Consider the following 24,789-nt stretch of genomic DNA (forward strand, 5'->3'; position numbering starts at 1 on the left):
ATGTGCGCCGGGCGCCAATCAGCGGCGGGGGCGTGGTCGCCGGCTCCCGGGCGCCGCCGTCCTCCCGTCCGTCCGTCTGTCTGTCCGTCCGCCCGTCCGTCCGTCCCGCCGGCCATGAGCTCCACGCAGTTCAACAAGGGGCCCTCGTACGGGCTTTCGGCCGAGGTCAAGAACCGGGTGAGTGGGGACCCCCCCCAGCTCCCGGGGCGCCCCCCATCCCCGACTTCCGCGGGCCCCCCGCGGGCCCGACCCCGGGGGTTGGGGGGGCACCGCGAGCTCTGCACCCGGGGCCGCGCGGCCCTTCTCCTCCTGACGTCTCGGGGGGCCCGGGGCGTCCCCCCGAATCTGGAGGGGGGCCCGTGAGGGCTGCGATCTCGGGGGAGGCGTGACCCACCCGTCCCCCCATCCTCTAGGGCCGCTCGGGTCTGACCTCTGCCCCCGCCCCGCCCCCAGCCGCAGGCCCCCCCCCCCACTGTCGCCCCCACAGCCCGGGGGTCCCCCGCGCGCCCCCTCGTCCTCATCCCCCGGCCGCACTTCTGCTTTCGGGGCCCCAGCAGCGGCGGGAGGAAGGGGGCGGGGCCGCAGCCTGCAGGAGGGTGTGGCCCCCCCCACAGGAATTTCCCGACCTCTCACACCTGGCGGGGGGCGCCCAGGGGAGGCTGGAGCCCGGGGGGCCGCCCGGCTGCTCCCCACCCCCCACATTCTCTTTGTCCGGGTCTGACACGGTCAAAGGGAGAGCAGAGGCCTCGCTCACAGCTCGCCGGGGTCCCCTAAATGCGACCCTAAAATGTGTGCGTTTGGCAACCTGGAAACGCCAGGTGGAGACACTTTTTGACAAAGCGCTTGTGGTGCCGGCTCAGAGAGGGGCAGACACTTCTGCAGGGTCACACAGCAGGGTGGGCCCGTCCCGGGAATGGGGAGCAGGGGGGTCATCCCAGACCCAGGGGCAGGTCCCAGGACTGACAAGCCAGGTCGCTTCCAGCCCGCTGGGGGTTTGTCATCCCCGCCCCCACCCCCCCACACACACCCTCCCACCAGGCACCTGGGAATGTGGCCCCACAGCCGCGGCCGCGGGGGACCTGCCTGGGCACGCTGAGGGCACAGCCCCGCCAGCCCCCGCCGGGCACCTGCGGGTGGTGGCACGGGGAGGGAGGGCTCTGCCGGTCCCCGACCCCCTGGGGCGCACCGTCCCGCCCTCCAGCCCTAATTCCCCGGGCTGCTCCTTGGCGGGTTTGCCCACGGGGCTCAGAGACGCGGCTGAAGCTGCCGGCACCGCACAGCTCGCGGGAGGCAGAGGGAGACCCAGACCCGCCACGTCCTGCTCCTGGCCGCCTCCCGGGGGGCAGCAGGAAGCGGGTGAGGACAAAGCCCCCCAGCGGGACCGGCCTTGGAGATCAGCTTCCCGCGGCTTCGAGCCCACAGCCCCTCCACTTTACCGGCTGCTTAAGAGGAGGGCGACCCAGAGACCCTGCCGCCCGGCCCCCGTGCCTCAGTTTCCCCCCGGCCGGCTGGCACGGAGGCGGGCCGACGTCCAGTGCGTGTCTCTGAGGGGCCGTGGCCGCGGGATCTCCGGCCGCTGGCGGTGGGGGGGGGGGGTCTGGCCCGCTGGGAACAGCTGGTCCCCATTTGGGGGAGGCCGGCTGCATTCCTGGCAGTTTGCGGCCGGCAGGAATGCGCGGGCAGCGGGGGAGGAGGGCCGGCCCGCCGGGCGCCTCTGCGCGACCCCAGCCCCGGAGCCGTCGGGGACGGGACCCAGCTGGGCGCGCGGACCGGGCATCCAGACCAGCCCGCCCGCCTCAAGCGCGCCTCTCGGGACGTGACCCCCTGTCTGGCTCCGCGTGCGGCCGGGGCGGCTCCCCGAGGCCGTGGGAACCGGGAGGCCGAGGCCCCAGGGGGCCGGGCTGGGCGGATCGGGTGACTGACCGGCCTCCCGCCTCTGTCCCCCGGGCGGCTCAGCCCTGATCCCGTGTCGCAGGGTTTGTACGCAGGGACCAGGAAGGGGGCTGGGGGTCCCTGACATCTTAGGGCTCCCCCGGGCTTTCTCGGCCGTCCATACTCTGAGATGCCGCCGACGGGGACGGGGCCCGTGTGCGCTCGCGGGCAGTGGGTGTGCGCTGACGGGGCCCATGAGCGTTTTTATCAATCGACTCCCAGTGGTGACAGGGGCAGCCCTGAGTTGCACAGCAAAAAGCACGACGGGGGACGGCCCATCAGCAAGGAGATGGATCACACAGCAGAGGGTGGTGACCAAAGCACGGGCAGGGGGGTCAGGCAGGGGCGGCGAGAGAGGGGTGCGAGGAGGGTCGTCATGGCGGGGGCCTCAGGGGAGTCCTCTCTCGGGAGGGGAACTTCCAGCTGTGCAAACATCTGAGTCAGAAGTGACAGCATGTGCAAAGGCCCTGAGGCAGTCACTGGTGTGGCCAGTTCAAGGGGGTTCCTCAGTAAGTTAGACACGGAATTATGACCCAGCCATTCCACTGCCAGGTACACACCCCCAAGAATTGAAAACGGGTGTTCAAACAAAACCGGTACACGGATGTTCCCAGCAGCACGATGCACAATAGCCAAAATGGTGAAAGTCACCCAAATGTCCATCAGTAGCGAATGGATCGGTCTGGCCATTCAGTGGAATATTGCAGAGCCCTGAAAAGGAGCGAGGCCCTGACACGGCTGCACAGGGACGGACCTGAACCCACGACGCTCAGGGAGAGATGCAGACACAGAAGGACACACAGCGTGTGACCCCAGGGACGTGAACAGACAGATCCACAGACAGAGAGTGGGCTGGTGGGGGCCAGGGGCTGGGCAGGAGGGGGCGGGGGTGATGCTGATGGGGACGGGGGATCTTATTGGGGTGATGGAATGTTCCGGAAACGAGAGAGAGGTGCTGGTGGCACAACGTGGTGAGTGCCACTGAATGGAGGCTCTGACATGGGAGATGTCACGTGCGTCTCAGCACATTCACAAACGAGGGCAGAGAGGGGTCAGCGTCTGCTGCCGGGGGAGCGAGGGGGTCTGACGGCCCAGATCCCGCGGGGGCCGCGTGGGGTCCGGCATCGTTTTGGGATGTGGATTCGTGCCCGTGTTTCTCCGCGGGAGGTCCCAGCGGGGCTGCGCCGTGGGGGGTTGTCTGTGCCCAGGGAACGGGGCCGGATCTGCTCGGGGCGGGGTGGTGTGGGGACCTCCAGGACCCTCTGTCTCTTCTTCCCTTGGAGTCGCAGACCCCTCCCCGGCAGGCGCTTCTCGGGGCCGCCGCCGGGCGCGTAGTCACCGCGCACCCCGCGACCTCTGCTCCTCCAGCTCCTGTCCAAATACGACCCTCAGAAGGAGGCGGAGCTCCGCGGCTGGATCGAGGGCCTCACCGGCCTGTCCATCGGCCCCGACTTCCAGAAGGGCCTCAAGGACGGGATTATCCTGTGCACGTGAGTGCAGGCGCCATGCGCGTCCCCCCCAACCCCAGGGCTGTCGCGAGCGGTGTCCCCACCCGCCGCCTGCCGCCGGAAGCTCCTGCCTCGAGGGGTCCCCAGCTCCTTCTGGCTCCGCTTCCTCCGGTCCCGTCGCTCTGTCTGTCCCCGCGCTCGGCGGTTCCCGTTACAGCCCCTACGCGGGCCGTGCTCACGGGCGGGTGAAGGCGGCACTGCGAGAGGGGAAACTGAGGCCCAGAGAGTGAGGCAGGAGGGGGCCGTGGAAGGTATGCGCGTGGCCGAGATGAGAGTCGTGGCCCCTGAGGTTCCCCTGAACTGACGGGACGTCCCGTGTCCCCCGCAACCCACCCCGACCCCGTCCCCCAGACTCATGAATAAGCTGCAGCCGGGCTCCGTCCCCAAGATCAACCGCTCCATGCAGAACTGGCACCAGGTGAGGGGGCCGGCGGGCCGGGCCGGGGTGGGGGGCAGGGACCCCGCCATCTGACAGGTGGGCCGACTGGGGGATCCCCTCACCGCCCTTCTCCCGCCCCCTCGCAGCTGGAAAACCTGTCCAACTTCATCAAGGCCATGGTCAGCTACGGCATGAACCCCGTGGACCTGTTCGAGGCCAACGACCTGTTCGAGAGCGGGAACATGACGCAGGTGCAGGTGTCTCTTCTCGCCCTGGCGGGGAAGGTGAGGCCCAGAGAGGGGCAGCCACCTGCCCAGAGTCACACAGCGAGGTCGACTGACGGTGGTAGATTTACGGGCCCGTTCCTCTGCGAGTCTCTCTGAGCGCCCGCGGGGAGGCGCGGGCCGCCCCGAGTTCGGTGGCGAATCGGACAGACACGGTCCGCCCCTTACGGGCTCACGGTCTGACAGGGGAAGAGACAACGAACAAACCTTTTTTTTTTTTTTTTTAAGGTTGATATTTTGGAGCAGTTTTAGGTTCGCAGCCAAAGTGAGCAGCAAGGTCCAGAGATTTCCCATATAGCCACCCCCCCCACACTCCCCCCCCCCCCCCCCCCGCTGTCAACATCCAGCCATGGGCCTCCATCGACACCTCTTTATCACCCACTTGTTCGGGGTTTCCCCTTAAGCTCCTAAATCGTTTTTTTGTAAGTTATCAATTGTGAGAAGTTATAAACTGAAGGAGAAGAATTAGGCCGACGACGTCCAGGGTGGGTCGGAACAGTGTTTCAGGAGGAGGGAACAGCAAGGCTGAGCGGTGGGAACAGGGAGGACAGCGTTCGTGTCGGGGAATCGGGTCCCGAGTGGTGTTCTCGGCAGTGTTGCCACCAGGGGAGTGGAGGCTCCGGGGGGACCGGCATCCGGGGAGCGTCGGGGGCCGTGGCCTGGACAGGGGGGGGCCGGGGGTTGGGTGGAAGGAGGTGATGGACGGTGAGAGAGAGGGGGGCGTGCTGAGGCCCAGGCACCGAGGCATCGGCGGTGGACGGGGCAGGCGGCAGTCACTCCCGGTGCCCCCCCGGCCGAGCCTCGTGCTCCAGCCCAGCCCCCTGGTGCTCCCGGCGCCCCTCGCCTCCAGGCCAAGACGAAGGGGCTGCAGAGCGGCGTGGACATCGGCGTCAAGTACTCGGAGAAGCAGGAGCGGAACTTTGACGACGCCACCATGAAGGCCGGCCAGTGCGTCATCGGGCTCCAGGTGGGCGCCAGGCTCCTCCAGCCCCGACCGGGGTGCCCGGCGGCGGGAGGTGGGCTTCTGAGGTGACACGCGGGCCCCGTGCAGCCGGTCGGTGGCCCCTGGAGCTCGGGGCGGCATCCCGAGGCCCTGACGGTCCGGCCGCCACCCTGCAGATGGGTACGAACAAGTGTGCCAGCCAGTCGGGCATGACGGCCTACGGCACCAGGAGGCACCTGTACGACCCCAAGAACCACATCCTGCCGCCCATGGACCACTCGACCATCAGCCTCCAGATGGGCACCAACAAGTGTGCCAGCCAGGTGGGCCCCCCGGACCCGCGGCCTCGTCCCTGTCGTCGGACCCCCCGCTCTCTGGCTGTGCCTTCTCTGTCTCCACCTGGGCTCGCCCCGTGTGTCCCCGGGGAAGTTACTCCCCGGCTCTGTGCCTCAGTTTCCCTCAAAGGTTCCCAGGGAGAAGGTCGTATGTCACAGAGTCAGGAGAGAGGGGGCGTCTGAGCGGGGCGTGGTAGGATGCATAGGAGTTTGCGCCGTGAGCACCAAGACAGAGAGATGGGAGCAGAGTGGGAATTTGGGACTGCTTGCCTCCCCTGGGGCCCCTGGTCCCATCCTCACCCTGACGCCCTCCTCCCTCCCCAGGTGGGCATGACGGCTCCCGGGACCCGGCGACACATCTATGACACCAAGCTGGGGACCGACAAGTGTGACAACTCCTCCATGTCGCTGCAAATGGGCTACACGCAGGGCGCCAACCAGAGCGGCCAGGTCTTTGGCCTCGGCCGCCAGATATACGACCCCAAGTACTGCCCGCAAGGCCCCGCAGCCGACGGCGCTCCAGCGGCCGCCGGCGACAGCCCCGGCCCGGGGGAGGCCCCGGAGTACCCCCCCTACTACCAGGAGGAGGCGGGCTACTGAGGTGTCTGCCCGCATCATCGCCCCGTCTGGGTTTTCGGGTTTTTCTGTGTTTTCGTCTTGTTTTTCCGCATGTTCCAGCGCTGCCCCCGGGGGTCTGTGGGGAAGGCTGGAGGCTCCGGGGGCGGGGCGTGCGGGGTGGGGGTCCTGCCCGGGCTCGTCCTGCAGCCAGGTTCCCAGCAGGCTTTGGGCCGAGCTGGGGGGGTGCGGGGGAGACCCCGGGCAGGTAGGGGAACCGGCCCCGGAAGGTTTCCGGTTGCTTCATCTCCTCTTCCGTCTTCTCTGCTGAGCAGTTTGTGGTTTCTGTGCCCGCAGAAGTTGCAGGCAGTTTTAACAAGAGAAAGATGCTTCTTTTTTTTTTCAGGGGGGTGGGCGGGGACGGTGCAGGGGGTGCTGGGGAGGAAGTAGGTCCCCTGGGAGACGGCCAGGCCACAGTCCCGAGATGTTTTGTGTGTTGGGATGGACTGGATTTCCTGAGGCCCAGACGGGACAGTGGAGTTCTGAGTGGTTGAGGCAAAGCCAGGCCCACTCCGCCCCCCCGAAACTTGTCCCCGCTCCCCCACCCCGCCCCCCGCCGCCAAGTACTGCACAGGGACCCCCACCCCGAGGCCCTCCCGGGGACCAGCCCCCACCCAGGAGCCCTGGGACCAAGAGATAATGTGAAATACCAACTGTGGACCAAAGGCAATAAAACCTCTTTCTAGGAAAAGGTGCTGGGAGAGTTGGTGTCCAAGGCCGTGGGGGATGTGTTGGCTCGGGTCCCTTCTGGGGGGGACGAGGGGGGTACCGTCCATCTCAGTCAGTCCCCACAGCCGCCTTGGGAGAGAGGAAGCTGAGGCCCAGGGCACAGCCAGTGTGGCTCCAAGAAATGATCTGAGGGCCAGGACCCGGGGCTGGGGAAGGGACCGGCCTCCTGGCTGGCTGGGAGGGAAGTGGGGGCCTCCACCCCATGCCCCACCCGACACTACAACACCCAGCTCCAGCCCTTTGCTTGTGATTGGCTTGGCCTGGAGTTCCCTCCCTGGCAAACTCCTATTCATCCTCGAAGCCCTAACCCCGAAACCACCTCCTCCACGAAGCCCTCCCCACACCGTTCAGAGCTGTGGATCCGCTCACTTGTTCCATCTTCCCCGACGTCTTGTGAAATGTACCGAATTTGCGGGCTGGGAAACAGATCTAAAGGTTTTCCTCAAAGTGGGGGTGACCATTATGACCCAGGACTCTGATCTTAGAATGTTGGGGGCCCTCTCCCCCTTCTGCCACCACCTGGCCCACTGTAGGGACCAAGGAACGTTTGTGGGATGAAGGGATGGACGAATGATGACTAGTCGAACCCCCATTTTCTGGATGGACAAATGGACTCCCAGGGTTATAGAGTCTGGCTAGGCCTGGGGTCCCCTAGGGGAGGGGTGACGAAAGGGACCTCCTGCAACCGGGAGCTGCGGTGTCGCAGGCGGCTATGCGGCGTAGGGGGACAGCCTGGCCGGTATGTCCAGAGGCCCGGCCGCGTGGGGGAAGCCAGGCGCCTCGCTGCCTCATGGTGATGCAGCAAGAAGCGAGCGGCCCCTTTAAGAAAGCCGGCTGGGCGGGGCCCCGCCGTGGCCCCGCCTCCTCCCTTGGCGCGCGCGGCTCCAGCTGGGCCACGGCCCTGAGTGGCAGGCGCGGCGGCCAATGGCAGCGGGCGGGGGCGGGGCCGGGCGCGGCCGGCGGCACCGGATGCCAGGTAGGGTCGGTCTCAGGGGCACCGCGCCCGCTGAGGGGCTCCTCTTAAAGGGGCCGCGCTCCCCGGCCGCGGTCGCGCGGAGGGAAGGTGGTCAGTGTTGAGGGCTGGAATGGTGAGAGCGTCCGGAGAGAGAGGACGGCCCCGAGACCCGAGGATGCGGGGGCGGGGGACGCGTGGGCGGGAGGCAGGCTCCCTGGGAATCAGGGGTGCGGGCCGAGTCCAGGCTCTCTGAGTGTCGGGGGGCCGCAGAGCTGACCACTAATTCTCACGGCGGGGACTGGACATTAGACGCACCGGAGAGGGGGGTTTTGCCAACACACGCCTGCAGCCCCTGCCGGTTAGAATTCATCCAAGCCCTCTGACCCCATCTGACAAATGGAGAAACTGAGGCTGCTCCCCCAGACCCCACTTGATGTAAAGAGAGTTCTGGAGTTGGGGGGGTCCCGGATCCTGGGTCCTAGTTCCCGCCTCATATGTGACCTGTGGCGACTCCCTGCCCCTCTGGCGGCCTCGGTTTCCCCATCTGTACAATAATGAAGTAGGCCAGAGCTGGACAGTTCCAGGCAAAGCGCGGGATCAGGAATCGCTGGTTCCAGGAGCCTCCATCGCTGCCCCTTCTCGCTAACTCATGGTCTGGGTCTTGTGGTTCTTCTGAACGATGAGTAGCACTTGAGGGTGGGCAGAGCTGGGGGGATTCTGCCTGTCTCTCTCGGGGCCTGGGTGGGCCCCTCTTTCAGCCAGACAGGGAAAATGTTCAGAACAGAAACCCGGTGCGGGGAAGAGCGGGGGAGAAAGGCGGATCCTTCCCCGGGTCAGAGATGAGGCCGGGGAGGGGGGTGGGGCCCCAAGTGGGGCTTAGGGCGGAGCCTGGTGATGAAGGGGTTAAGCCGAGGCTCCGCCCCCTGAAGAATTAGTTGATAGCCTTTGGGACCCCAGCCACTGCCCTGCAGGGAGCGACAGCCCTGGCAACCAATCGGATGCGAGGATGGCTACGGGCCGGGCTCCCATTGGCTCACTCCACCCCTGGGGGAGGGAGTCCCTTTAATAAGTGCCCACTATCTGCCTGGGTCTAGACAGAGCTTCCAGGAACCCTGCGCGATGGGATAGAGGAATGACGTTCAGAGACGGACAGGGAGTTGCCCGCAGCCACACAGCACGTCCTCAGCCTGACCCCTCCGTCCTGTCCCCTGTCCCCTGTCCATTCCCACCATGGCCTTCGGGACGCAGCTAATGCTGCTGCTTTGGAAGAATTTCCTTTATCGCAGGAGACAGCCGGTAATGCCTGGGCGGGCGGACCAGGGCGGGGCGGCCCAGGCGTCCCCCGCTGTCCCCACTACCCCCGCCTGCTCTGCACCCCCAGATCCAGCTCTTGGTGGAGTTGCTGTGGCCTCTCTTTCTCTTCTTCATCCTGGTGGCCGTCCGCCATTCCCACCCCCCATTGGAACAGCACGAATGTAAGACCCACCCCCCCACCACCACCACCACCAGGGTCCAGGCAACTCTGTGTGTGGGGCCGGGGTGACAGGAGGTCACCCGGTCCACAGCGCCCCAGCGAGCAGCAGGGAGGGAGCGTGGACCCGGCACCCAAGACAGGGCTGAGGGTGGGCGCTCTGCCGAGGGAGGGTGTGATCCCCGTGGGGACTCAGACAGGTGCCCGGCCCCCACAGGCCATTTCCCCAACAAGCCACTGCCCTCGGCGGGCACCGTGCCGTGGCTCCAGGGCCTTATCTGCAACATGAACAACACGTGCTTCCCGCAGCCCACGCCCGGCGAGGAGCCCGGCGTCCTGAGCAACTTCAACGACTCCCTGTGAGCGGGCAGTGGGGGGCCGTGGGGGGCCGTGGGAGAGGGGGGTGCCCGCCGGCCCCCAACCTCCTGGCCTCTCTCTCTCCCCAGGGTCTCCCGGCTCCTGGCTGATGCCCGCACTGTGCTGGGGGGCCCCAGGGCCCACAGGATGCTGGCCGGCCTGGGGAAGCTGATGCCCACGCTGAGGGCGGCTCGCAGAGCAGGTGAGAGGTGGGGTCCTCGGAGCCTCGACCTGCCTGGCTGCGAAATGGGCGTGGGGGGCGGGGGGGGGTGTCACCGGCCAAGCTCTGCCTAACTGTCCTTTCCACGAATTCCTCCCCCAGCCGGGACTCAGCCAACTGACCGGCCGCAGGAGGGACCGTCCCTGGCCACTGAGCTGCTGGGGACACTGTTTGGAGGGGTGAGGTGGGGCAGGGCGAGACCAGGCCGACTCTGGGACTGCTCTCAGGAAGTCTGGGCACTGCTCCACCCTGGGCCGGGCACCTCCCTCCCAGGCCTCTGAGTCCAACCTCCGGGCCTTTGACTGGGCTGTCCCAGGCGCCTGGAGGGACACCATCCTTCCGGTGCCCAGAGAGGCCACGTCTGGTGTGGTGGCGAAGACTCCGGCCCGTGAGGCCTCGAACGGGTCCACGTGCCTCTTGCCGCCTCGGTTTCCCTATTTGTCGAATGGGGTCTATGATGGCAGGGACCTCCCGGGGCTTGGCAAAGTGGTTGACCCCTAGAGAGACCTCAGTCAAGGTCGTTGTCACCCTTGTCCTTTTTCTCCCCAGGAATTCTTGGGGTCCGAGCTGCGCCAAGCCCAGGAGTCTGTGGGCAGCTTCCTGGACGCAGCAGAGGACCTGGCCCAGGAGGTAAGAGGCCCCCATCCCCAACCCCAGCCTGACCCCATGAGGGTCTGCTGCCTGGATGGGGAGGTGACAGGGCACCCCGACACTTCCTGGGGTAGGTTTTGGGGGGGACTTGGGCAGAAAGGGAGGGACACCGTGCTCCTGGAGGGGTGCTCTGTCCCGGTTAAGGCTTGGCCGTAGGACGTGGAGGGAGGGAGGACGGCCAGCGCCCTCTGGTGACCTCCCTCCAGCTCCTGGCGCTGCCCAGCCTGGCGGAGCTGCGGGGGCTGCTGCAGAGGCTCCGGGGGACAGGCGGCCCCCTGGAAGCGGTGTCAGAAGCCCTCTGCAGTGCCAGGGGGCCCAGCGTCCCTGGGGGCCTCTCCCTCAACTGGTACAAATCCAGCGACCTGAAGGAGTTCGTGGGGCAGGAGCCGAGGCCGGCCCTACAGGACAGCAGCCTGAGTAAGCGACTGACCTCGGGTTCCCAGGGCGGGAAGTGGGGTGGTGCGCACGGGGGCAGGGACTCATGGCGCCCCCGCCCCAGGCCCCGCCTGCGCTGAACTGGTGGGGGCCCTGGACACCCACCCTTTGTCCCGCCTGCTCTGGAGGCGCGTGAAGCCGCTGCTCCTCGGGAAACTGCTGTTTGCACCTGACACACCGTTCACCCGGGAGCTCATGGCCCAGGTGAGGGTGGGTGGCAGGGTCCCTCCCTGAGCCCAGGTGGATGAGGACCAGGCTGGAGGGGGGCCGGGCCCCGGGAGGCTCCCTGGGGTGGCCCGTGGAAGCAGAGTGTTGAAGAGGTGAGAATTTGCCAGACTGCAGGCAGAGGGACCAGCAGGTGCCCTCGCTCAGAGGCACAGGATGTGGAGCAAAGGGGAGGAGGCAGGAGAGAGGGGCGGGGGTCCCCCGAGGAGGGGAGGGTGGTGAACAGGCCTCGATCTTGGCGTCCGTCTCCCGCAGGTAAACCGGACCTTCCAGGAGCTGGCTCTGTTGAAGGACGTCCAGGAGGTGTGGGGTCTGCTGGGCCCCGAGCTCTTCAGCTTCTTGAATGACAGCGCCAACGTCGCCATCCTGCAGGTGGGGCCAGGACGGCAGGCGGCAGATTTGTCCCCAGCCCTCCCTGGCCGAGGATTTGGGCAAAGGGCAGGGCCTCTTGTGCCCGGATGTGGAGGTGGGGTGTAGTATCCCTGGTGAGGACAGGCCCGCGGATGGGAAGCGGGGTGACAAGGCCCTGAATGCCCAGTGCAGGATCCCACCTTCCCCTGCCACCTCCCAGAGGCTCCTCCAGATTCCAGACATGGGAAGGAGGCAGCCAAGACCTGGAGGCCAGGACCGGGCCGAGGCCCTCCGTGCCTTTCTCGACCCCCGTGGGGGCAACTACAGCTGGCAGGACGCCCACGCTGATGTGGAGCGCCTGGTGGGCGCGCTGGGTCTTATGATGGAGGTGAGGGGGTGTCCACTTGGGAAACTGGGGTGGTGGGGGGCCAGCACGCCCTGTGGGGGTCTGATAGAGGAGGACGCCCCACCCAGGGGCTTCCAGGAGGAAGCACGACCGGGCCGCGAGGTCCAGGGGAGGCCCCGGGTGCCTCGGATACCTCGGACCCACGCCTCGGCCCCTCCCCAGTGCGTGACCCTGGACAAGCTGGAGGCGCTGCCCTCGGAGGGTGCCCTGGTGGCGCGGGCCCTGGAGCTGCTGGATGAGCGCCGCTTCTGGGCAGGCGTCGTCTTCCTGGGGCCGGAGGACCCCGCGGACCCCGCGCCGCTGCCGGGCCCAGGCCACGTGCGCATCAAGATCCGCATGGACATCGACGACGTCACGAAAACCAATAAGATCAGAGACAGGTGGGGGGGGGGGGGAGGCTGTGTGGGCGTGGCCTCTGGGGGCGGGGCCAGGGGCATTCCACCTATCAGAGACCATGGTAGGTGGAGCCCAGGACTCCTTAGCCCAATTGGGGTTCGTGGTGGGCGGGGCCTCGCTTGCATGAGGGGCGGGGCCGAGGGCGTGATTGAGCCCGCGGGTGAGGGCGGAGCTAAGGCTGCGGTGGGCGGGGTCTGGGACGTCCCTGGGGCTCCCTGCAGTGCGGACCACCATGCCTCTTGCAGGTTTTGGGACCCCGGCCCGGCTGCTGACCCCCTGACCGACCTGCGCTATGTGTGGGGCGGCTTCGTGTATCTGCAGGACCTGCTGGAGCGCGCGGCCGTGCGCGTGCTCAGTGGCGCCGCGCCCCGCGCCGGCCTCTACCTGCAGCAGATGCCGTACCCGTGCTACGTGGACGACGCGTGAGCGCCCCTCCCTCCCCGCGCGTGCAGCCGGCCGCCCCGTCCCGGGTCTCAGGGTGGGACCCCGACTCCCTTGGGAACGCCCCTGTAGTCGAGGCTGCAGACCCTGTGACCCAGGGCGGGACGAGCAGGGATCCCCCAGGGTCTGGGGTCTCCGGATGCAGGAGAACGTGGCCTGTGCTGACCGCAGGGACCCCGAGGCCGGATCAGGGGTCCGAGGATAAGGGAGGGCGAATGGCCAAGGCTGGCTGCGTCTTGGGATCCCGGGGTGCCAACCGTCGTGCCAGACGCGGGCTGCACGGGGTCTCCGCCCCAACCTCTGCCGCCCCCGACCCCCAGGTTCCTGGGCGTGCTGAGCCGGTCCCTGCCGCTCTTCCTGACGCTGGCCTGGATCTACTCGGTGGCGCTAACGGTGAAGGCCGTGGTGCGCGAGAAGGAGACGCGGCTGCGGTACACCATGCGCGCCATGGGGCTCAGCGGCGCCGTGCTGTGGCTCGGCTGGTTCCTCAGCTGCCTCGGGCCTTTCCTCCTCAGCACCGCGCTGCTCTTGCTGGTGCTCAAGGTGGGCGTGCCTCGGTCTTCCTGGCTGCAGAATGGGCGCGCGCGCGCGCGCGCGCGCGGTAGCGGGCAGGAGGCACCTTGCGTTGGTGCGCGCCCCTGGGTGAATCTGGGCGTGCGACCCCAGCTCCCTTTGCCTCCGCAGCTCGGGGACATCCTCCCGTACAGCGACCCGGTCGTGGTCTTCCTGTTCTTGGCGGCCTTCGCCGTGGCCACGGTGGTCCAGAGCTTCTTGCTGAGCGCCTTCTTCTCCCGTGCCAACCTGGCGGCCGCCTGTGGGGGCCTCGCCTACTTTGTGCTCTATCTGCCCTACGTGCTGTGCGTGGCCTGGCGGGACCAGCTGCCCGTGGGTGGCCGCGTGGCCGCGGTGAGAGCCTGGCCGGGCCGCGCGGGGTGTGGTGTGGGGCCCCCTCACGGCGCTCGCTCGCTCACCCACCCGCCCCGACCCACAGAGCCTTCTGTCGCCCGTGGCCTTCGGCTTCGGCTGCGAGAGCCTGGCGCTGCTGGAGGAGCGGGGCGAGGGCGCGCGGTGGCACAACATGGGCACCGGGCCTACGGCCGACGTCTTCAGCCTGGCCCAGGTCTCAGGCCTCCTGCTGTTCGATGCCGCGCTCTACGGCCTCGCCACTTGGTACCTGGAGGCCGTGTGCCCAGGTGGGCACTCCCGGGGGCGCACCTGCGGAAAGGAGGCCGGGCTGAGGGGCGGGGCGCGGGGTGGGGCGGGACTTTGGGGCTGTTTGGTACCCCGAGGCAGGTCCGAAGTGAGAGGGCGGGGCTTCCTGGCACATGCGCACAGGGGGCTGCCTTTGAGCGACGCCCGGGGTGGGGGGTGGGCGGGGTTTCCCGGCCGGCTATCCGCACGCCCCGATCCCAGGTGTGTGGCCGGGGCTGACACGCTCCAGGGGGATGGGCTCAAGGGGTAACCGAACACCGCTCCCCCCAGGCCAGTATGGGATCCCCGAACCGTGGAACTTTCCTTTTCGGAGAAGCTACTGGTTTGGACCTCGGCCCCCCAAGGATCTCGCCCCGCCCCCCGCCCTGCAGGACCCGGAGGGTGAGGCCCGACAAGCCACTTCCCCGTCTGGAGCCCCCAGGCTCCCCCCCAAAAAAACAGATTCCCGCAGATCCCAATCTTCGCCCAGCTCCCCAGGTCCCCGGGGGCTCCCCTAACTCCTACAGACCCCAGCCCGCCAGGTCCCCCGCTCCACAGGGAGCCCCCAGCTTGAACGGCCCCCACCCCACCCCCGACCGAGGGTGCCCCACTTTCCGCAGTTCTGGTGGAAGAGCCGCCGCCTGGCCTGATTTCGGGGGTCTCCATCCGGAACTTGGAAAAGCGCTTTCCTGGGAACCCGCAGCCCGCCCTGCGCGGGCTCAGCCTGGACTTCTACCAAGGCCACATCACCGCCTTCCTGGGCCACAACGGGGCCGGGAAGACCACCACGCTGTGAGCCGCCGCCCCGCCCCGCCCCGCCCCGGCCTGCGCTTGCGCATCTGTTCCGTGGGAAAGGCGTCTCGGGTTGGGGGGTCCCATCTCCACAGTGGGAGGCGGACCCTCGGTTTGGGTACACAGTAGGCAAGCGATACGTGTTTGCTCTGAGCCTCAGTTTCCCTCCCCTGTAAAATGGGGACATAACACTCCTTTGGTCCTTGAAGGGCTAGCGCCCCTTCTCTGGGGGGGCCTCAGTGTCCTGCTCCCAAGACGCAGCAGCTCTGAGAATCCTACACCCCCAGGTCCATCCTCAGCGGCCTCTTTCCGCCCACTGGTGGCTCCGCCTGCGTCCTGGGCCACGACGTCCGCTCCAGCATGGCCGCCATCCGGCCCCACCTGGGCGTCTGCCCGCAGTACAACGTGCTGTTCGACATGTGCGTCCTGGGGGGACCCTGGGGTGCGGCGGTGGGAGGCCTGGCTGTTCTCGGGGGACCCTGCCTGCCACGCTGGCCGCTCTGTTCCTTGCCCGTGGCCGCAGGATGACCGTGGACGAGCACATCTGGTTCTACGGGCGGTTGAAGGGTCTGAGTGCGGCTGCCGTGGGCCCCGAGCAGGACCGGCTGCTGCAGGACACGGGGCTCGTCCCCAAGCGGCGTGTGGAGACGCGCCACCTGTCCGGTGAGCCCGGCCTGGGGAGGGGCGGGGACCTTATCCCGTGGGGGCTGAGGTCAAGGTGGGTGAGCAACGGGCAGTGGCGGGGAGGGGGGAGTGGCGCGCAGCCTTGACCAGGGCTGGGGGGTCATGCTGACATCGCGACCCCCCCCCCCCCGTCCCTTCCCAGGTGGGATGCAGCGGAAGCTTTCGGTGGCCATCGCCTTTGTGGGTGGCTCCCAGGTCGTTATCCTGGACGAGCCCACCGCTGGCGTGGACCCTGCTTCTCGCCGCGGTATTTGGGAGCTGCTGCTCAAATACCGCGAAGGTAAGAGTTGTGGGTGGCCTAGGGTTCCCCTGGGTTCCACTTGAGGGGCCAGAAAAGGTTTCTAAGGAGGAGACAAAGTTCCTGAGGAGGAGGTGCTGGAGGTGGGGTTTTGAGGGGTGAGCAGGAGTTTGCCGCACAGGCAGGCAATTCTCGGCGGAGGGCACAGTTCAGGCAGACAGCTGGTGGCCTGATGGTCCACGTGGGTTGGGTCCCCGTGACCAGGGCGCACACTGATCCTCTCCACACATCACCTGGATGAGGCGGAGCTCCTGGGAGACCGCGTGGCGGTGGTGGCGGCCGGCCGCTTGTGCTGCTGTGGCTCCCTGCTCTTCCTACGGCGTCACTTCGGCTCTGGCTACTACCTGACACTGGTCAAAGGTCCCCCGCCCCTGGCCACCAGCAAGAAGGTGAGGGCCGGACTGACCCCTGACCCCCCAAGGCTATGTCCAGCCCTGATGGCCATGGCAGTCGGTGTCCCTCGGCCCGCAGGGTGACGCCGACTTGGAAGACAGGAGGCAGGAGGAGCCGGGTGGCACGGCCGGTGAGGGCTGGGGAGGGAGAGCCAAAGGGAGGGCCGGTGGGGGCAGTGGCAACAGGGCCTCACGACCCCAGACTGACCCCTGACCCCGGGTGAGCCTGACTCCAGCCCCTGCCTTTAACCTCACCTGGGCTGAGCCCGCACACAAACCTCCCTGTGACCTCTGACCTTAGGTGGACTCCATGCTGACCCCCGGCCAAGTCCTGCTGTTGGGTGCTTAACCCTGACCCCCTCTGCCCACAGGGATGGGCGCCTCCTGGGTGACCAAGCCCCTACTCCAGGGAGGCTGGGCCCCACCGCCCCCCGCTGCGCCCCCGGCTGCGCCCCGGCTGCTGGCCCTGGTGCAGAGCCACGTGCCCGGCGCGCGGCTGGTGGAGGAGCTGCCCCACGAGCTGGTGCTGGCGCTGCCCTACGAGGGCGCCCTGGACGGCAGCTTCGCCGGGCTCTTCCGCGACCTGGACCTGCGGCTGGGGGCGCTGGGGCTGACCGGCTACGGGATCTCCGACACCAGCCTGGAGGAGGTGCGGCTGCCGGAGGGGAGAGGCCTGCCTGGAGGTGGAGGAGGGCTCTGCTTCCTGACAGCAGGGCAGCCCAGGGAGGGGCGGCTCCGAGTCCCTTGGGGAGGCCTGGGGGACACACAGCGTCTGAGCCCCCGTTTGGTCTCCCCAGATCTTCCTGAAGGTGATGGAGGACTGTGCTGGGGACTCGGACCCAAAAGGTGTGGCCGCAGGGCCCTGTCCTCGACCCCTAACCCTGGTCCAGAGTTGGCCCTGGCTTCAGACCAAGTGCTCATCCCTCGCTGAGTCTGGCCCAATGCGCAGCTCTGACCTCCATCCCTGACCCCTGAGCCCTGCATCTGTGACCTTTGGCCTTGACCCAGACCCCAGGCTGAACGGTGGCCCCTGACCCTGGCCCCCCGGTGGCTCCACAGATGGTGGCCGCAGGCAGCCCCCGGGCACGGACATTGCTCCCCTGGACGCAGGCCCTCAGCTCAAGATCCTGCCGGAGGGGTCAGCCCTGGAGAACGGGGCGCCAGGTGAGTGGTCTGCGCCCTGAGCCTGGGGCCCCTCCCGGTCCCCCACGGGGCCACCACTGACCCTCCCATCCCTGCAGCCGGCTTGGCCCCAGAGACACAGGCCCTGCGGGGCTCCGGGCCGGCCGCCGCAGGCCGTGTGGAGGGCTGGACGCTGGCCCGCCAACAGCTCCGGGCCCTGCTCCTGAAGCGCTTGCTGCTGGCCAGCCGCAGCCGCTGTGGCCTGTTCGCCCAGGTGAGGGGGCCCCGGGGGATGTGGGGGGACATGGGTGCCTGCCTCCACTCAGGTGGCCTAACTCAGCCACCTGACCCCGGGCAAGTCCCCACTCTGAACACCTGCAGTGGGAGCACTGGGGAGCCAGGGATGGTCGTAGAGCAGGGGCGGGAGAGCAGCTGACGGCCGGTCCTTCAGATGGTGCTGCCGGCCCTGTTTGTGGGGCTGGCGCTGGCGTTCAGCCTCATCGTGCCGCCGTTCGGACACTACCCGGCCCTGCGGCTCAGCCCCACCATGTACGGGGCCCAGGTCTCCTTCTTCAGGTGGGTGCGGGTGGTGGGGGTGGCGGGAGGGCCAGGGGCTGGGGACGCAGTGCTGACCCCGCCCCCCACCCACAGCGAGGACGCCCCTGGGGACCCCGAGCGCGCCCGCCTGCTGGAGGCGCTGCTGGAGGAGGCAGGAGTGCAGGAGCCGGCCCAGAAGAACGGCTCCCACGGGTGAGGGCCGGCCTCGGTTTCCCCCTCAGCGCCCTGCCTGTGGGCCTCGGGGGGGTCCCCGGAGCCTCCCCGGCCTGCAGCCCACAGCCCCGCCCCCCACCCCCCACAGGTTCTCGGTGCCCGAGGTCCCCCCGGATGTGGCCGCGGTCTTGGCCAGTGGCAACTGGACCCCGGGGTCCCCCTCCCCGGCCTGCCAGTGCAGCCGGCCTGGCGCCCGGCGCCTGCTGCCCGCCTGCCCCGCCGCGGCCGGCGGCCCCCCGCCACCCCAGGCCCCTGGCGGCTCCGGGGAGCTGGTGCAGAACCTCACCGGCCGCAACCTGTCCGACTTCCTGGTCAAGACCTACCCGCGCCTGGTGCGCCAGGGGTGAGCCGTGCGGGTCGGGGGTCTCAGCGGGCGGGCCGGAGGGTCCCTGAGTGCCCCCTGCGCCTCCCGTCTTTACGATCCCACTGCCCCCCTGGCATCTCTGTCCGTCCCCCTCACGTCCCTGTCCTCCCTGTGTGTCTGTATGTCCATCCGTCTTCCCTGCAGCTTGAAGACCAAGAAGTGGGTGAACGAGGTCAGGTGAGGAGGGGGCCCCCCGACCCCAGGCTCCTGGCCGCAGCCCCTGCCCGCCCGCCCCATGACCACGGCCATCAGCCGCCCGCCATGCCCCCACTGACCCACAGGTATGGGGGCTTCTCCCTCGGGGGCCGAGACCCCAGCCTGCCCTCGGGGCGCGAGGTGGGCCGCTCGGTGGAGGAGCTGCGGGCGCTGTTGAGTCCCCAGCCCGGCGGGGCCCTTGACCGCCTCCTGAACAACCTCACGGTGTGGGCTCGCGGCCTGGATGCGCAGGACAGCCTCAAGGTGGGAGCCGGGGGGTGGTGGGCGGGCGGGTGGTGGCGGCAGGTTGGACCCCGTCACCCTGACCCCTGGGCCCTGACCCCACCCCAGATCTGGTTCAACAACAAGGGCTGGCACGCCATGGTGGCCTTTGTCAACCGGGCCAACAACGCACTCCTACGCGCCCGCCTGCCCCGGGGCCCCGCCCGCCGTGCCCACAGCATCACCACGCTGAATCACCCTCTGAACCTCACCAAGGAGCAGCTGTCGGAGGCCACGATGTGAGTCCCTCAGCCCTGCGTGGGCTCCGCTGCCTCAGTTTCTCCGTCGTCTCGGGGGATGGGGGCTGGATTTGCCCTGTGTCACGCTCCACTGTGTGAACGGGGGAACAAGAACCCGTCTCTGCCCGCTAAGCCGGGGTCACGGGACGTCACTGGGCCCAGCGGGGCTCCGCTCTCCCCCGACGGCCCGCACGTCCTCGTCAGAGACCCGTGCAACCTCTCCTTGCCAGCCGCCGCCCGCATCCCCCCGAACGTCTCGGGCCGTGTCCCCACCCTTGTGGGCCGCCCCGTAGACCGGTCAGTGGCACACGCCCTCCCCCCCAGGATGGCCTCCTCGGTGGACGTGCTCGTGTCCATCTGTGTGGTCTTCGCCATGTCCTTTGTCCCGGCCAGCTTCACTCTCGTCCTCATCGAGGAGCGCGTCACGGGAGCCAAACACTTGCAGTTCATGGGGGGCCTGCCCCCCACTCTCTACTGGCTCAGCAACTTCCTCTGGGACATGGTGCGCGGATAGCCCGGAGGGGTGGGGGCCCGGCCACCGCTCGCCACTGCCCCTTCTGGCCCCTTCCGGGCAGGGACTGGCCCTGGGGGGTGGGGACGTCTCGGGAATGGCGGGAGATAGGGCGTCCCGCCCCGTGCACGCTGACGGGGGGGTCCCTGCCGTCTCCACCGCAGTGTAACTACTTGGTGCCAGCGTGCATCGTGGTGCTCATCTTCCTGGCCTTCCAGCAGAAGGCGTACGTGGCGCCCGCCAACCTGCCTGCCCTCCTGCTGCTGCTCTTACTGTACGGGTGAGACCCCCGGCCCCCCAGAGCCCCCCAGGGCCCCGGAGCAGGTCCCAAGGCCGGAGGTGACCGCAGCTGTGACCTCACTCCACGGGATGCCCAAATGGCCTTCGAGCTCAGCTCGTGCGGACTCCCGTCTCCAGAGCCCGAGCAGCGAGGACGGGAGGGACCTGTACTCGTCCCCTCGGGGCCACTGAGCCCCCCGTCCGGCTGGTCACCTGGCGACTCCCGTTGCCCCCAGCTGGTCAATCACGCCGCTCATGTACCCGGCTTCCTTCTGCTTCTCTGTGCCCAGCACGGCCTACGTGCTGCTCACCTGCATCAACCTCTTCATCGGCATCAACGGCAGCATGGCCACCTTCGTGCTCGAGCTCTTCTCCGATGAGGTGGGCCGGGGTGTGGGGGGTGGGAGGAGGCCCGGTGCGGCGCCGGGGGGCGGGGGCTGCGGCTGGGGTGTTGGCCTTGGCCCCAGACCCACCTCCCGCCTCCTGTTCCCGGAGCAGAAGCTGCAGGACGTGAGCCGGATCCTGAAACGAGTCTTCCTCATCTTCCCCCACTTCTGCCTGGGCCGGGGGCTCATCGACATGGTGCGGAACCAGGCCATGGCCGACGCCTTCGAGCGCTTCGGTGAGAACTTCCTTCCAGGTGGAGAAGGGCCGGCCAAGAGGGGATGATACAGGGTGGGGACAAGCAGCAGCCCCCCGGGAATGAAACTGAAGGTCTCGGCTGGCCCCAGAGTTGGGCCATGTTCGAGGTGCAGCAAAGCAGCCATAAAAGATAATTCTATCTTGGGTCACATCACAAGGGGTCTAAGGCCCTAAATAAGGGAGGTGGTGATATCACTGTTTTTCTATACCAATTAGACCTCAGTTGAGTGGCCTATCCAGTTCTTGGTCCTCTCCTGTAAGAACTCAAGGTTTCTAGGATGAGGAAGGGTCCCGTAACCAAGATCCTCCAAGGAGCCAGCCCCTCCTTCCTGTCCCCACAGGAAATGGGGATTTCCAGTCGCCCCTGCGCTGGGAGGTGGTCGGCAAGAACCTCTTGGCCATGGTGGTGCAGGGGCCCCTCTTCCTCCTCTTCACGCTCCTGCTCCAGCACCGGAACCGCCTCCTGCCAAGGTCAGTGGGGCCCGGGATAGGGTGGCAGGGGCCGCGGGCCGGCTTGGGGCCCACTCGTGTCTCTGTCCTCAGACCCAAGCTGAAGCCACTGCCGCCCCTGGGGGAGGAGGACGAGGACGTGGCCCGCGAGCGGGAGCGGGTGGTCCGAGGGGCCACCAAGGGGGACATATTGGTGCTGCGGGACCTGACCAAGGTGGGTGCCGCCAAGGGGCGCTCTGGGTGGGGGGCTCCCGCCAGCCCAGCCACCTTTCTCAGGGATCTGCTCCCCCTCAGGTGTACCCCAGGCAGAGGACACCTGCTGTTGACCGCCTGTGCCTGGGGATCCCCCCCGGTGAGGTAAGTCAGAGTGGAGGTCCCGGTGCAGGGGCAGCGAGAGGCTGCCCTACTGTGCGCCCACTGCCTTTATTGAGCACGTCTGTGTGCCTACCACCCTTTCTTGGACATTTACTATGAGTCTCCTGCCCTTTATTGAGCAACTGCTGTGCGCCTGCGACCTTTTACTGAGCACCCACTGTGCGCACCAAAGGCATATCAAATGCCACCTCTGTGCTGATCAACTTTTATCACGCACCAACAGCATTTATGGAGCCCCTATTGTATACACATCCGTTTCAAGCACTTGCTCACAGCCAGTATCTACTATGCACCCGCTTTGTCCCAATTCGCACTCAAGCGCCTACTATGTGCAGACAATTTCTGTGTGCCAGTTAGTGGCAGCCTCTTGGGGCCGGTACCTGTGACACCTGCAAACACGTGGCGTGTCGGCGTAAGTGGCAGTCACTCTTTATCAGGTGCCTACTATGTGCCAGCCAGCACTCCAACTCAGGCTGACTGTGCACCCTGCCCGAGTGCCCACCAAGTGGCAGGGGCCGTTCCTGCTAAGGGACAGCTTTACGCCTCCCCACACGCTCCCGGTATCTGCCCCCCGGGGCCCCCTTGTCCACTGCCCTCCACGGGGAAACTGAGGACCCACCCTGGGAACCCGAGGCCCCGGGCTGGCGCGGGGCCTTGCTGAGCGCCGTGCGCGGTGAACCCGCAGTGTTTCGGGCTGCTGGGCGTGAACGGAGCCGGGAAAACCTCCACGTTTCGCATGGTGACCGGGGACATGCTGCCCAGCGGGGGCGAGGCCGTGCTGGCCGGCCACAGGTGAGGGGGCTCTGCGAGCACGCGCGGGCCCAGCCCCTGCAGGTGGATGGGGCCTGGTACACACCCCCTGTCCCTTACCAGGGGCTCCAGGGTGGGGGGCCTCCAGCCTGGCCGGGGCCTGGCCCGTGCCCTGAGCCGCCTGCGCCCCGACCCCAGCGTGGCCCAGGAGCCGGCCGCCGCGCACCGCCGCATGGGCTACTGCCCGCAGTCGGACGCCGTCTTCGAGCTGCTGACCGGCCGGGAGCACCTGGAGCTGTTCGCGCGCCTGCGCGGCGTCCCCGAGGCGCAGGTCGCCCAGGTGACCCGCCACACACCTGGGCTCTGCTGGGCCACGCCCCCGCCCTCCCCGGCTCCCACCCTCGCTGGGGTCCCCAGCTCCCCGCCGTCCTCCTGGCCGCACCCTGCCCGCAGCCCTGCTTCGGGGACCGCCCCTCCCCTCCCCTCCCCTCCCCTCCTCTCGGCCGTGGCCCCGCACGCTCGCCGTGACTCCACCTCCCGCTTCGCGCCTTCCTGCGCCTGCGCCAGGTGCGGCTCCCCTCCCTCGAGCCCCGCCCCTTTCCCCACCTGCATCCTCGCCCCGGCCCCTCCCACTCACCGGGCCCCGCCCCATGCTCGCTCTGGCCCCCAATGCACCCTGTACTCAGTCCGGCCCCCACCCCACACTGTGCCCCGCCATGCTCCTCCTGGCCCACCTCCCCCCACATTCGGTCCCCCCACTCTCATTCGGGCCCCCGCCGGGCTCACTCCGCCCCCCCATGCTCCTATTCACTCCGGTGTCCCCCCGACTCCGGCCCGCCCCGCAGACGGCGAGCTTGGGCCTGGCGCGCCTGGGGCTCCCGCAGTACGCCGACCGGCCCGCGGGCACCTACAGCGGCGGCAACAAGCGGAAGCTGGCGACGGCCGTGGCGCTGGTGGGGGACCCGGCCGTGGTCTTTCTGGTGCGTGGGGCGGGGCTGGGGCGAGGGCCGGGCCGGGCCGGGCTGGGGCGGGGCCTAGCTTAAGCGTCTCCCGCACCCCAGGATGAGCCGACCACCGGCATGGACCCCGGCACGCGGCGCTTCCTCTGGAACAGCCTCCTGGCCGTGGTGCGGGAGGGCCGCTCCGTGGTGCTCACCTCGCACAGGTGGGCCCGCGCCCGATGCCCGGGGCGGGGTGTCCAGGTGGTCTAGGCTCTGGGGAGAGAGGCTGTGGACGGCCCGGGGACACACGGGATGGGGTGGCCCTGCCCTCGGGCGGAGGATGCCAGGCCCGAGCGGGAGGACGCACGGAGGTGGGACCTGGCCCCGGAACCGAGCGGTCAGCGCCCGGTGGGAAGTGTCCAGAGCGGAAGGGGGGGCCGGGCCGGGAGGGGGAGGGTCTCGGGGCTCCGGGGCTCACCAGCTGGGCTCCCGACAGCATGGAGGAGTGCGAGGCGCTGTGCACGCGCCTGGCGGTCATGGTGAACGGGCGGTTCCGCTGCCTGGGCAGCGCGCAGCACCTCAAGGGCCGGTGAGCGGGGCGCGGCCTCCGGGCCGGGGGGGCGGGCAGGGGCGCGGGCGGAGGAGGGTGGGGTGCAGGTGGGGCCGGCTTGGCTCTAACGGAAGGGGAGGGGAGGATGGTGGACAGTCCCGGCGAGATGATGAGGGGGCGGGGTCCGACGGGTGAGCGCGGTCCAGGGGCACAGGTGGAGGAGGGTCAGGTGGGTGGCCGGGCTGGGGGCGTGGCCGCGGGGTGGGCGGGGCTAGAGACGGATGACCCGTGGGTGGGGCGAGGGCGAGGTCGTGCCTTGGGTAGGGGGGTCGAGAGGGAACAGGTGTAGGGGGCGGGGCCAGGAGGGAGCAGGAGGGCGGTGTGGGTGGGGCCGTGGGCGTGTCCAGTAGCCCGGGTCCCGCTCCCCGCAGGTTCGGGGCCGGCCACACGCTGACCCTGCGGGTGCCCGCGGCGCGGGCCGAGCCGGCGGCGGCCTTCGTGGCGGCGGCGTTCCCGGGGTCCGAGCTGCGCGAGGCGCACGGCGGCCGCCTGCGCTTCCAGCTGCCACCGGGAGGGCGCTGCGCCCTGTGGCGCGTCTTTGGAGAGCTGGCGGCGCACGGCGCGGAGCAGGGCGTGGAGGACTTCTCCGTGAGCCAGACCACGCTGGAGGAGGTGCCGGCCGCGCCGGGAGGGGGCCGCGGGTCAGAGCGGGGCTGGGGGCCGGGCCCTCAGGCTGACTGCCTCTCCTGTCCCCTCCCTCGGGCCACCCACCCTGTAGGTATTCCTATACTTCTCCAAGGACCAGGGAAAGGAGGAGGACGACGAGGAGGAGCAGGAGGCAGGAGTCGGGGTGGACGCTGTGCCAGGCCCGCAGCGCCCCAGATTCACCACCCGGTTCCTCGATAACACCAGCACGACCGAGACAGTGCTCTGAGTCTCCTCTGTGGGGCCGGTGGGTGGGGGGCCCCTGGGAGTGACACAGGCAGGGCAGAGTGGCTGGAGCCCGGACCCAGGCTCCCAGAGGGGCCGCTACCACGGAGGAAATAAAGAGGAGCTGAGGTGTGAAACTGTGTGCGTGTGTCCGTAAATGGTTCTGTGCACCGTCTGCATACAGGCCCCTGCACGCGAGGGTGTGCACGTGTGGGTTTGTGACACACATGCAATTCTTAGGGTGCAGGTGACAGCCCCGCTGCAGTTGGCTGGACCCCCCAGTTGTAAAGGCCTCTATGGGGACCAGGGAGTGATGGGGGTGGGGGGGTGTCACATGGGACTGTGGCCTTCATAAGAGCCTGGACACTGGTCCGGGGCCCCTTGAGTGCCCACGTGAG

At 68.4% G+C, this 24,789-nt stretch overlaps 2 protein-coding genes and 1 long non-coding RNA gene across 5 annotated transcripts; 2 read left to right on the forward strand and 1 right to left on the reverse strand.

Annotated features, from left to right (window-relative positions):
• On the forward strand, positions 1–6,687 carry CNN2 (calponin 2). Its single transcript, XM_070624694.1, has 7 exons — positions 1–177; positions 3,301–3,422; positions 3,792–3,858; positions 3,966–4,103; positions 4,954–5,070; positions 5,223–5,369; positions 5,706–6,687. Exons 1-7 carry the CDS (start codon positions 1–3, stop codon positions 5,979–5,981), a joined length of 1,044 nt encoding a protein of 347 aa, XP_070480795.1. The 3' UTR covers positions 5,982–6,687.
• On the reverse strand, positions 5,237–23,515 carry LOC139084067 (uncharacterized). The gene is made up of 3 exons (XR_011541331.1): positions 23,390–23,515; positions 7,095–13,848; positions 5,237–6,794 (listed from the first exon to the last, which is right to left on the reverse strand). It is a non-coding gene; the product is annotated as an uncharacterized lncRNA (long non-coding RNA).
• On the forward strand, positions 8,837–24,528 carry ABCA7 (ATP binding cassette subfamily A member 7). 3 transcript variants are annotated; one of them, XM_070624691.1, is made up of 46 exons: positions 8,837–8,976; positions 9,062–9,155; positions 9,369–9,510; positions 9,598–9,710; positions 9,831–9,907; positions 10,278–10,358; positions 10,586–10,796; positions 10,879–11,018; positions 11,295–11,411; positions 11,578–11,778; positions 11,959–12,176; positions 12,438–12,614; positions 12,954–13,176; positions 13,318–13,539; positions 13,625–13,826; positions 14,116–14,226; positions 14,445–14,616; positions 14,904–15,035; positions 15,140–15,279; positions 15,443–15,580; positions 15,803–15,987; positions 16,070–16,121; positions 16,362–16,639; positions 16,788–16,836; positions 17,050–17,154; positions 17,232–17,386; positions 17,564–17,688; positions 17,764–17,862; positions 17,972–18,226; positions 18,392–18,424; positions 18,529–18,706; positions 18,794–18,963; positions 19,288–19,465; positions 19,639–19,754; positions 19,990–20,134; positions 20,252–20,375; positions 20,737–20,866; positions 20,939–21,059; positions 21,140–21,202; positions 21,906–22,012; positions 22,169–22,310; positions 22,816–22,950; positions 23,032–23,135; positions 23,408–23,500; positions 23,893–24,133; positions 24,240–24,528. In XM_070624691.1, the coding sequence occupies exons 1-46, from the start codon at positions 8,911–8,913 to the stop codon at positions 24,393–24,395; spliced, it is 6,516 nt and encodes a 2,171-aa protein (XP_070480792.1). In that variant the 5' UTR covers positions 8,837–8,910; the 3' UTR covers positions 24,396–24,528. The 3 variants fall into 3 exon arrangements, with proteins under 3 accessions (XP_070480792.1, XP_070480793.1, XP_070480794.1); XM_070624692.1 differs by having other exon boundaries at positions 22,816–22,923; XM_070624693.1 differs by having other exon boundaries at positions 11,611–11,778.
• Positions 24,529–24,789: the final 261 nt, after the last annotated feature.

Source organism: Equus przewalskii, chromosome 6 (genome assembly GCF_037783145.1).
Source record: "Equus przewalskii isolate Varuska chromosome 6, EquPr2, whole genome shotgun sequence".
Classification (NCBI taxonomy): Eukaryota; Metazoa; Chordata; class Mammalia; order Perissodactyla; family Equidae; genus Equus; species Equus przewalskii.

Coding starts and splice junctions, on each gene's coding strand:
- CNN2 (XM_070624694.1), top strand. CDS start 1: ATGTGCGCCGGGCGCCAATCAGCGGCGGGGGCGTGGTCGCCGGCTCCC. Junction 4,104..4,953: donor TTCTCGCCCTGGCGGGGAAG/GTGAGGCCCAGA, acceptor CCTCGCCTCCAG/GCCAAGACGAAGGGGCTGCA. Junction 5,071..5,222: donor AGTGCGTCATCGGGCTCCAG/GTGGGCGCCAGG, acceptor GCCACCCTGCAG/ATGGGTACGAACAAGTGTGC.
- ABCA7 (XM_070624691.1), top strand. CDS start 8,911: ATGGCCTTCGGGACGCAGCTAATGCTGCTGCTTTGGAAGAATTTCCTT. Junction 9,511..9,597: donor AGCAACTTCAACGACTCCCT/GTGAGCGGGCAG, acceptor CTCTCTCCCCAG/GGTCTCCCGGCTCCTGGCTG. Junction 20,135..20,251: donor TCGAGCTCTTCTCCGATGAG/GTGGGCCGGGGT, acceptor TTCCCGGAGCAG/AAGCTGCAGGACGTGAGCCG.